Genomic DNA, 12,054 nt, shown 5'->3' on the forward strand with positions numbered 1-12,054 from the left:
ATTTACACCTCCCATTGATAAGTAAAATAAAACCGTCTCCCCGAAGCAGACCTTAAACTTTACGCTGTTCGCGACGCGCACCAAAAAATAATAACAATAATGCATCGCTTTGCATTTCCAAGTTGTACTTTTGCAGATAAACTTAACCGTGGCTGCAGTACCCGCTAGATATCTTGGCACGTGTGGCGTAGAAGCATGGGAAACATTGTTTACAAAGAATCGTCAGTTGAATTTTTTTTTTGCCCGTGGCATTGTGTCGTGAAACAAAGGAACTACGCATCTACGCACGCATTATGGATGGGCGGGACTTGGACAGACGAAACAGAGAGGGGGATTGAAGAGAGCTCTTGCTACGCACACACACGCAGATTCCCCCCCCCCCCCCGTATAGCCTTCAGCAGACTGTTGGGGCAAGTGCTGTCTTACGAGCGCCTATGAAGGCCAGCATGGCACACGAGCGGGTTTGGGTGGTCAGCACCATGCCCGGACGTCTTTGTCTCCCCAATGCTGATATTTACACGCCACGCCAGATACTCATTTAAGGCCGAGTCAACTTAGGGGAGGGCCCAGGACCGGTTCAGATATTCATCACCGATGTAGGCCGTGAGCGGCAACCGAACTCGGGACGTCGAGTCCGCGGTGCAGCGCCCTAACCACTGCGCCACCACTCCCCACACAAAGACAAACACACACACACACGGCACATTAACGAGTGTAGCGGTTTCACACCATTCGCACACGCACGCACGCACACACGTGAACGCGCACAACAAAGACACTCATGCATAAGTGCACAAGTGAACACAAGGGTCACATGCGCATACACGCACACACAACGCACAAGCCAGCACACATTCAGCAGTGACTGGCGATGGGCCAAGCAAGCTCAAACAGCTGAAACCATTTCCCATGCTCCATGCTGTTACAGTCGATTAGCCATTCTGAGCAGATACAGAGGCCTTGGGACGACCCTGGGGGAAATACGCTATTGAGCTTGCAAAAAGCACACACGCGCAGATACATAGGCAGACTGAAATGCGCAGGCACACACACACATGCATAGAGAGACATGCGCGCACATACACAACTGCGTATGCAGACAACAGCACGGTTGTGCACCCATAGGCACGCACAAGCGCGTTGCCAAGTTGTTAGTCGAGCAAAGGGCACAGGTAGAAGCACATGGCTGGCACAAGCCGTGAACAGCCCCTGTGGTCTAAGGAGAGTGGGTGGAAGGAAGGAGACTCAACCATCGGTGACAGATTCACGCAAGCACATTTACCCCTCTCAGCAGGATTTCTCCACAATTCTCGCTGTCGCCTGATGATGCTGGTTGCAATTTACCGGTAAAATGTCGTACTCGAATTGTGAATGTTGTGGGTTTATTACTTTCCAACACACGGGCGTGCTGAACTCGTAACTAAGTGGCGCGTTTTGTTTACGTGACAAACCTTATGCGATCCAACCCAAAAAATGATCACCTATGGATTATATTGGTCGCAAAAGCCCTAGGTGTTGAACTAAACTCACGCAAACAGTCGTGACCCGAATCCATCTTAAACGTGAATTTTAATAAAGGCAGCGGACATCTCGCATCTAAGCTGGCACAAGCTTTTGTTTGTGAGAATGCCTTTATTTAAGGTTGGCACAGCACCGGAGTTGACGCGCCCCGACCGCTTTTGCTCTTCCCCAGTGTCAAATGCCGAGTCGGAGCGAGCGAGACCGATGCCAGGTTCAATACCAACCGCTGCTATTTGCACCATTGGAACCTCATTTGCCAGTAAAAATATGATAATTGGTTTTTTTACCATTCTATCTGGCAACAAAACTGACACCTTTTTACAAAGAGTCGTGTTTGCATAGACCACAATACCTGCAGGTGTCAGTTTTGTTGCCAGATAGAAGGGTAAAAAAACAATTATCGCTGCTATTTTCTCGCACCGTGGTCTGAGATTGAACACAGTCTCCCATTGGGGTCGTAGCGCACGGCGCACTTTAGCCACTTCCAGCACACCGATCCCCCGAAGCAAAGTGCAGTCGGTGAACACCGATGAACGCCACCGTGGTGCATTGCAAGGAGGCGATGTGGCCAGGATCACGGGCAGCCTAGCGCTCTCGTTTGCTCGCTACATTAACGATTCGCTTTCCTCGCGAGCCGGCGAAAAATGTCAAGGGGTAGAGTCGCATTTCAATTCAAGAATTGGCTCTTTCAGTTCCACTGTGGCATACACGTATAATCTGCAGTGGCTACAGGGTTGAACTAAACCAAATGCAAAGAAGATATATACCAATTGAATTGTGTTGTGTTTGTTGTCCTTCCCCCACACCTCTGATTAGCAATGGTTGGCTACGTACGGGTGTGAAAGAAGTTCAACATACATGCATGCATAATTGTGTGGACAATTGCATGAATGCATTGTGAGCAAAGAATGTATTACATTGATGATAACGTTTTTGTACATTTACATCCTACTATTTACCAACCATGCCCCATACTCATTTAAAGCTGGTTTGACGTGAGGGATAGCTCAGGAAAAGTTGTATCACCCCACGACTGATGTTAGCCGTGGCCAGCAATCAAACTCGTGTCGCCATGTAAATCATGCAGTGCGCTAACCACTGCACCACCGATCCCCACAAAACAAAGACCTTCCAGATAGCTTTATAGAGCACGTTGAGGCAAGCGCTGTTAAGTGAGCACTTATTTAGGCCTGCACAGGACACAGGGGGGAGGTGTGACCACCACCATGCCTGACTATCCCCAGTGCTGATGTTTACACATTGCACTTATAATTATTTTAGGTTGAGTCGACCTAAGGGAGGTCCCAGGACCGGTTAAGACATTGCTCGCCACCAATGTTAGCCATGGCATGAAATGAAACTCGGGTCATCTGGTCCGTAGCACAGTGCACACTATAACCATTACACTACCACGCTTCCCCATTCTCCGTGAGACACAAAGATGCACACACCACGCCACACATCCTCAGCCTGTCAGCAATAAAAAATTAAAGTATCTCAAGACTTTTGGAGACTATTCAACGGTATTCCCCGTCCAACAAATGGCTCTAGTTACTATGCTGCAGTCCTCGTGCCTCCATTGTGGCCGGTGTCATTTCACAAGCGCCCTGCACAACAATTATGCGGGTGGGGGGGGGCAGCAACAACAACAACAACAATCACCACACAAGGTGCTGCTGCCACCACCGCAGCGGCCGTAGCCATCACGAGGAACCCATTGGGGCGCTTGCCGCCACCCCGCCGTGGAGGCCAATTCAAGTCGATGAGCGAGGACGAGCGAGCTTCTAAAAACAAACGCCGTCCGATCATAGCGCCCCCCGGCTTCCGGGGCTTCTCCGCTGCTAGATTGAGGCTCTCTTACCCTCCCCCGTCGCTCTACGCCGTTCCCCGTGGCCTTCTGTGATGCACAGCTACCTGGGCGGTGCGCCTGATCTCATCGCTCCATCGTCAGCGATCCTAGTCCCCGTCAGGCGTGCTCTCATCTTTGGCTGCCATTCCCGTCACCGGTCTCGTATATATTGGCCATGAGCCCTTCTGTGTGATGTGTTCTCTTAAAAGCCCACTTGCTTTCTTTGGCAGTCGGTATGATATCTCGGATTGCATTTTCCCTCTTTATGTCTCTTGGTGCAATTCCGAGCATGCGCCTTTCTATTCCACTCCCGCATACTTTTCGGAATTTTGTTCAATTTTCTTTGTCAGTGTCCATGTGTAGCAGTGTGTAATATTCACGATCGAAAACACTCTTCTTTCGGCAAAACGGGTTGTTGTCGCGATCGTTCCGAGGCATACATACAAGAGGGGAATGAGAGCGATTCTTTACCCTTTAAATGTCAATCAGATTTGTATATTTTTGGAGCTTGAGTATGCCTATTTTCATTGAAATTACTGTTAGTTTAACGTGGGAGATGTCAATTCTAATTCATGCCGTTACGAATTCAATTTTAATTCCGTACGTGGGTGCCCTTCACCAGTGTCATGCATAACGTTATTTTGGATCGCTTGCTAGATTTCCGTTGTACATATTTCTCGTTGTTTATTCGCCACCTGTATTAAATGTCCCCCTGATTTTGTTCTATGCAGCCGCCGTCGACCCAATTTCCACTTAACGGTGCTCGCCGCTTTGGCCGCTGCGCCATGTCAATGGGCCTTACCCGAAATAAACCGACTGCCCGACCGGTATTTATTCATATAAACACGATTCTGGGAGCCCTTGAGCTTCCTGGGACCCTAAGCTTATGTTTACACTTCATATTCGAACCGCGGTGGCCAGATGTGAACTAGTTTTCCCAGTATAGAGTAGGTCGTGGGTTCAATCCCGACCGAGCCGACTGTATATTTGCAGTTTGCGTGTGTCTCTCTCTCTTACCGTGGTCCCCTCCATATTTATGATGAACATGCGTTTAAAGAGTGTTTGGCTTCTGTAAATTTCCATGTGATGGTAAGCCACTTCGTTGGACTATCATCTGTGGCCAGGTCGTTTCTGAAAAATATCTATATATTTCGATTTAAAGCTTTCGTGACTGCAGGGATTCATCTTCTTGGCTCTTTCGGTAAAGTCACGTAGAATGGAAACAATAAAAATAATAAAATAAAACATAATGAAATAATTCTCACGACGTTTCGGCCACAACGCAAGCAGCCGTCATCAGACGCCGTCTCCCCGACAGACCTGGTCTCCACCTGATGACGGCTGCTTGCGTTGTGGCCGAAACGTCGTGAGAATTATTTTATTATGTTTTATTTTATTATTTGTATCGTTTCCATTCTACGTGACTTTACCGAAAGAACCAAGAAGAAAGATCTATATAGCTCAGTGGGCCTTACCTGGTAAAATAAAAACACCGTCGTTCAAATCGTTTTCATTACGAGCGCCACCACTCCCCACACCGCCTGGAAGACCCGGAGTGGCTCACTCACCAGCAGCGTCTTGCCAATGATGTTCTCCACCACCTTGAAGTCGACGCGGAGGCTCACGGAGCGCGAGAGCTTCCGCGACATGCCGCCGCTCAACCCCTCGGCATCCTCGTCCGCGTAGAAGCGAAAGAGCAGCGAGTCGTCCTTGAACTCGCTCTTCTCAAGCACTGAATCACAACAGCAGAAGCGGCAGCAGCAATAGCAGCGGTAGGGCACGGCGCATTTGACATTAAAACAAATCGCACATTTACGCGGACGGACAGTGACATGCACGTGTGCATGTTAACAACAACAGCCGCCGTTCGCCACTAAGTGGCGTATGACATCACCACAGCGCGTGTGCCAGGCTAGGTGCACCTTGATGCCATGTGATGTGTTTGAAGGCTCACTGGGCGGGGGTCACTGGACAGACCCAGGTCGCAGACACAAAACGCTAAATAAACGGCCAAGGTACAAAACAGATGACCATTCCGCATTATCTATATAAGCCCAAGTCAACCTACAGAAGGTTCGATTTAAAGCTTTCGTGACTGCAGGGATTCATCTTCTTGGTTCTTTCGGTAAAGTCACGTAGAAGGGAAAAAATAAAAAAATAAAAATAAACGTTCAGCTAGGGTTGAATATGCAAGGAATGTAAACATCAATTAAAGTCTACTCGTACCCTCACAACACATGCGTTCAATTGTGTGTGATGATGACTAACTATAATATTACAGACAAATATCGGCCTGATGGAATGAATATGCCTGTAGAGATGAGACGGCGCGTATGAGATCGCTAACACACGTGAATCTTGACCCTGAACGTGACAGTTCATCAATTTGTGGGAGAGAGAGAAAGTAGAGCAGCAGGGGGTGAGTCTTTTCGCGTTTACTGCACATTGATTGCCACCCATTCGGCATTGATGTTGCGAATAACATTTATTGCCTCCCTGTATAGAACCAGCTCAGCAAAAAAGGACACTTGGCATTTCGAAATAAATAAAAAAACAAACAGGCCATTATCATGCCCCTGCACTGGGAACTGGTGAAAATCCCAAAAATGCAGATTAACGCTGTTTCACAAACCCCCTGATTATGTTTGGCTCTCGTTTGAAATAGATTATAATGCCTCTGTGGGTATGGTTTGCAATCTTATTCAAACGGTTTCTTGAATTGCAATTTAATCAGTGTTCGGGAGGAATGAACTTCTTGGTGGAAAGGATACAGTTCAGAGGAGGGGATTTAAAACAAACAAAAAATATCTGTTTTGGTAGATACGGGAAAATTCACGTTTGCTGGTCGGAGAATAGATTTAAAATATTTTCAGTGAAATTTAACCAATTATTCGGTAATACTACTACCACTCAAACTACTTTCATTTTACAAAGTAAGGCCCACTGAGGTATATAGGCAAAATAAGTGGCTTATTATGTGGAAATGTATAGCAGCCAAATACTCTAAACGCAAGTTTAGAGTATTTACATGTCTCTCTCCATGGGGAGAGAGGCATGTACACTCCAAATAAAGAGGCATCAGAGTCGTGAATAAGCCCACGACCTCCTGTATACCAAGCAAGGGATTTAACATCTCGCCACCATGGTACCCGTGCATAGAGTAGCGGTGCACAAAAACAAATTAAATAACAACTCGCATTCATCAATAACACTACCTTAAAATGAAAAGGTACATGATAGGTGACGTTTCGGGCAATGGCCCTTCTTTGCAGAAATAGAGAGGCCAGAGTGGTAGGGTGGGACAACGGGTGACTTGAACGCATTGCAGATATTTTCATGGTAAAAGATCAGCACAGAGTGACAAGGTAAACTGTGATGCAACAGTATTCGTCATGCATGTAAGCATTCATTATTTATGCAAAGTATATGACAATTATATAACAATGGAAACAATGGAGGGGCTGTAAACACGGAATTGAATGTTAAAACGAACTGAAACCGTGGATGATAACAATCTCATAAAACGCTCCAGTTAGCCATGCATACGAGAGGTTCCGTTTCATCCGAACGCAAATATAGATAGGAGCTGAGCATGCCGTGGTGCGTGATGTCGAACTGCGTGTACACATAGTGATGTCTCGGACTATGAGGTGTGTATGATATTGCAGGGAGCGGTCGTGTAGCGGTTGGTTGTCGTGCTACGCTACAAACCCAGTGACCCGAGTTGAATTCCCGCTCACGGCCAACACCGGTGACGATTATCTGGATCGGTCCTGGGTTTCATCGAGCCTCGAATGAGTACCCGGCACGGCGCGTAAACATCGTCACTCGGGAGACAAACGCGGCCGGGGTCGTGGTGGCGGCCACACCACCCCCTCGTGTGCCATGCCGGCCCTCATAGGCGCTCGCTAACAGCACTTTCCCCAGCCGTCTGTCGAGGCTACACAGGGGGAGGAGACCTTTGCCTTTACGTGGACAACGCTCGTGGACGCAGACGGGACACGTAGCGGTGCATGCGTACGAGCCGGGCGTCCGTGCGGCGTACGAACCGTGGTGCATGAAGCCGTTGTTACAGAGGCCGACGCCGAGCAGGACGGCTTCCTCGCGCGTGCGGCAGTCTCCCTGCTCCCATCGGCACGCGGCGGCACAAGGAGACAAAGACCACCCCCGACTTAGCCACGGATGGCTCACGCCAGGGCAACGGCCCCGTTCGCGGACTCTGAAGAAGTCATAGCCCGAAACACGGTACGGCTAATTCCCTCGTTATCCGCGATTTTGGCTCATCCGCGAATCGCATCCGAAACTCTACCACGACTCCGTCGAGAGAGAGAGAGAGAGAAAGAAAGTGATGAGATAAAGTGATCAGAGAGAAAGTGATGATATAAAGAGATGAGATAGAGAGAGAAAGACAAACTCTAGTAGCTTTAGAAGCATCTGCAGACGTTGCCCGCACAATAGTCGTCCGCCAATATCGTTATCCGCAAAATTTTCAATTCACGAACATCTCCGGAACGTATCCCTCGTGAATAATGGGGGAATACTGTAGTCGTAAAAACGCAACACAATCGTCACAAACACTCCACTATTAAAGAGGAAGAATTTTATGAATGGTCCTTCTTATGAGCAAAAAGAAGTATCACCGATTATCACTGCCTATGGTATCAGTTTTCCTCTTGAGGGCAGTGTCAATGACAGATGCGTAGAGTTGTTTTTGATCCATCCGCTTGTGCATCACCGCCAGTGGCACTGCATCTTCCCACCAGCGCTCGCTCGTCACCGAGAGGTACAGCTCGTACTGCACACTGCGGTTTGATGCGGAACGGCGCCGATTTCACGACGCGTTTAATGTTCACAACACAATCCGCCTCCGCAAAAATCGCCAAATTAGCAGCGATCGACGCACGTCCCAATACGTTTCGGCGCAACGCGCATTAATGTCAGGGCTTAAATGAACCCCCCCCCCCAAAAAAAAAATAAACTACTCATCAGATTCATCGATCGACAATTTTTTTAAGCTTAATCACTTTTTCGTTTCAGCGACGGGGCGGCAACAAAAGACGTTCGGCTACAAAGCGCGGACGAAACCCGACGGTGAAAAAAGGAGGCTCTAAAGAAGGCAGAAGGACAAAACGATCACGTGGGGACCGTGCCAGGGGCCGGCTTGGAGATGAAAAGAAGCCTGCATCACTGGGTGGTCCCGGAGGTGCGCCTTGTTCCGCAGGGTTCAAGCTTCGTCGCAAGCCTCTACGCTGGCTTCCCAGATACCAACTCTATCTCTCCCTCTCTCTCTACCACCACCCCGCCCCCACATCTGTTGCAGATGCTAAGAGAATCCCACGACGCTACAACGCGCGATTTGTCCATTGTGAGCTTGTGGCTGGGGGAATATATTGCCTCCCCCCCCCACCCACCTCAATGTAATCAGCGATAAAACGATACAACTTCGGAGTAGTAAACAAATAATGTCCGTTATTTACCCAGCCAAGTCCCAATTGAGGCTAAAGATGCGTTTTTGAAGTTGTCCTGTGCATCGGGGCGTTTGGCAAATGCCGTGTATGAGTGTTTGCAATGTTGAAGTACACAAAGAAAAAACATATGTCTATACATTAGGGTCCAACACTTTAAGCTCTGTACAGATAGCTTCAGGAATATATTGCTGTACTCCTTGCCGCTTGCTAGTTGTTGTTTGATTACCAGATGAAATCCAATAATAAGGGAGACTTAGGAAAGAGTAATAGGTTTGCAAAACATAGTATATGGGTATGAACATACATTTTCTATCAGAGTGCATTATCTTCTGACCACCATATCAGTCTCGAACAATAGCTAGGCTCTCTCATGCGCAGAGGGAGCCTCTCAACTATTGCGATCGCAACCAACATTAAAAAAACTAACGTCGACGAATTCCACAAATACGAACTGAAATTCGGGGTAACGTTCGAAAACACTCAACAAAAAAATGTTGCTGTCTTTTCTTGAATTTTTTGTTTGCACTCAGTCACATAGTCACTTTAAGATGTTTTCTTATGCATGTTTTTGTTTTTTGTTTGTTGCGGTTGCACCCGATTCAAGAGCCGAATGGCTCAACAGGGCTACACCAAATAAATGAAACTGAGCAACTGAGTGCACCCACTAGTCCGTGCGCAGCCCTCGCTGTGAAGTTGTCACACTCAACGCCAACCCTCCCAGGGCAACGGCATCCCACGCGAGCGCCGAACCAAGGGGGGGCCACGGCTCTCGGACTAAGCTCGCTTCGTCTCACCCTGTAGCAGCCCGCAAATCGCGTGCTTCAGATTTTTTTTTCCGCCCGAACGAGATGCGTCGATTTGCCAGGGTTACTCTTACTCGTAGGAAAAAAAACACAAAACACCTGCCAACCGGTAGTCACTGGAGCCTACAAGGACTGTGGGGCAATCAACACCGCTGCACAGACTGTCGCCATCTGCTAGGGGAGGGTGGTGGTGGGGGGGGGAGATTGTGACCTCCACGTTGCTGATGCTATTTTGCTTGAATTTTGACTTAAAACTTTCGTGAATGCAGGAATTCATATGCTATGGTTCTTTCTGTAAAGTCGCGTAAATAGAAAATAAAATAAAAATTGGAAAAATAAGAAAAATCTAACTAAATATAGGTAAAATTTTAATATATTTAACGAGACAAAAGAAGGTATTTTGCTTGTTTGTTGACGCGAGAGAGCGATCGGCAGTTGGCTGATGATGCCATGAAAAGCGCGTTACGCGTGGCCATGGGTTAGCAACAGGAAATGGTTCTTGCGTGCCCCGTTGGTTTTGAGGGTTTTTGTTAACTGATCGAGGCCAGGAGGATTTTGCTCGTAAAATATTGGGACCAGCAGGAAAACATTTCCAGACTGTCTATATTTTTTTTAATTAATACTCTTGGCGGGTTTTTGTTGGTTTTTTCCTCTCTCTCTTAATTGAGGGTTCAGTGGAAACAAATTCTCTTTTTTTCATGCAAAATAATAAAACGAAATATAAAAATTATTTTCATAATGACTGTATATATTTATAAAACATCAGTTATTCATAGTTATGTTCATACACGAATGGTTAAACACTGGAAATTTTAGAAATTGGAAATATATGCAAGATTTTTAAATGCAGGTATAAAATAGAGATTTGTTTTTATTCCTATTGTTGTTATTTACATTTTTAAAACCAAAGGTAATACATATTTAACTTTACTTCACTGTTGTTTACACAAGGCACAAAGACTCCCGTATAGCCTTAACAGACTGTTGGGGCAAGTGCTGTTAGCGAGCACCTATGAAGGCCGGCACGGCACACGAGGGTGGCCAACGCCACGCCCGGCCGCCTTTGTCTCCCTAGTGGCGATGTTTACACATCGCACCAGGTACTCATTTGAGGCCGAGTCAACCTAGGGGAGGCGCAGGACCAGTTCAGATATTCGTCACTGGTGTTGACCGTGAGTAGGAAATGAACCCGAATGGTCGAGTTTGTAGCGCAGCGCACTAACCGCCACGCCACGCTTCTCCGCACAAGGCACACACCACACGCGCGAGTATGCACATTGAAACAAACCACAACAGCCCTTTGCATTTCTCCCCATCATGTGCTCGCTGATAAAACCTCGCCCGGCTCACCTAACTTTATCAACGTTGCCCAGCTCGAGCAAATTACTTGGAAGAGGAAACGGGACCGGATTCCAGGGATTGGAACGCGGTGCGTTCCTATAACCCGTTGTTTTCACGAGCTCCGTAAACAACAAGCCTCCCAAATCAATCGAGGCAACTGCGGTTCAAAATTGAATAAATGATAACGAAATAGGTGGGTTCATTACTCTATACGCGGTCTGTGTAGAGCGAAACACATCTCGTGATTACATTATAGACGTTAAATTGGAAAATTCCTCTTTTGTGGGAATTGATTGGTGAATGCATTTAAGTTGATGTCTATTAATTGATGTCTATTAATTGATGTCTATTAACTGCTACATTTGGTATGATACATCATGTTCCCTATTTAGTAAAGTCGAGGAGTTTTCTGTCGTGGTAAATCTATACAACGGATTAACAATATTCTCACTCAAAACTGGGACGACTTTTTTATCTTTTGTCTCGGTTTTATTCCAAATGTGCCGTCGCCATCTCGCCAAAAGTAGATATCATAGAACTACTCCCGATACTACCTACAAGTGACCTCTTATTCACACGGCAGGCAATGCACAGCCCCCATGTTGCCCTACTGCGGAGAGACGTTTATTGCATGGCAGTCGAAATAAGAAATATATACAAATGTTTCAATTATCGGAGCTGCAATTTACCCAATAATTCATTAGTTATGGGGTTTTTTTTCCCGTGTACAGTCATTGGTGACCAGGCTGAGACCATGAGCTCGCTACACTGGAGAGCCTGGTTTAATCACTGACCACCTGGTGACCTCCAGGACAAAATAAAGCATCATTATTGGGGGTGGGTGGGGGGGGTTGTCTTGAATAAATGCATTTAGATTACAGATAATGAGAAGGGAAAACATGAAACGTGTTTATCTGTATACGAGTGGAGAAATGTCTCCACGTGTAATTGAAAATCCAATAACAGGCACTCACCTGAGACACGAGCCAGTCTATGAGCTTGTAAGCCATAATCACAGACTTGTACGTTTTCAGATGGTAATCTTTATCCCTACAGAAATATAAAAACACAC

At 46.8% G+C, this 12,054-nt stretch overlaps 1 protein-coding gene across 5 annotated transcripts in view; it reads right to left on the reverse strand.

Annotated features, from left to right (window-relative positions):
• LOC144724950 (phosphatidylinositol 3,4,5-trisphosphate-dependent Rac exchanger 2 protein-like) overlaps positions 1-12,054 on the reverse strand; it is a 210,747-nt gene that overhangs the window by 120,996 nt on the left and 77,697 nt on the right. For 3 of the 5 annotated variants that reach the window (XM_078604290.1, XM_078604291.1, XM_078604288.1), the window contains exons 15-17: positions 11,957-12,032; positions 7,420-7,495; positions 4,939-5,102 (exon numbers count right to left, since the gene is read on the reverse strand). In XM_078604290.1, coding sequence (XP_078460416.1) covers positions 4,939-5,102; positions 7,420-7,495; positions 11,957-12,032 — 316 coding nt within the window. The remainder of the gene's footprint in view (positions 1-4,938; positions 5,103-7,419; positions 7,496-11,956; positions 12,033-12,054) is intronic. The other 2 variants (XM_078604292.1, XM_078604289.1) reach the window with 1 other exon arrangement.

This window comes from Lampetra planeri, chromosome 22, assembly GCF_965212315.1.
Source record: "Lampetra planeri chromosome 22, kcLamPlan1.2.h2, whole genome shotgun sequence".
NCBI classification, from domain to species: Eukaryota; Metazoa; Chordata; class Hyperoartia; order Petromyzontiformes; family Petromyzontidae; genus Lampetra; species Lampetra planeri.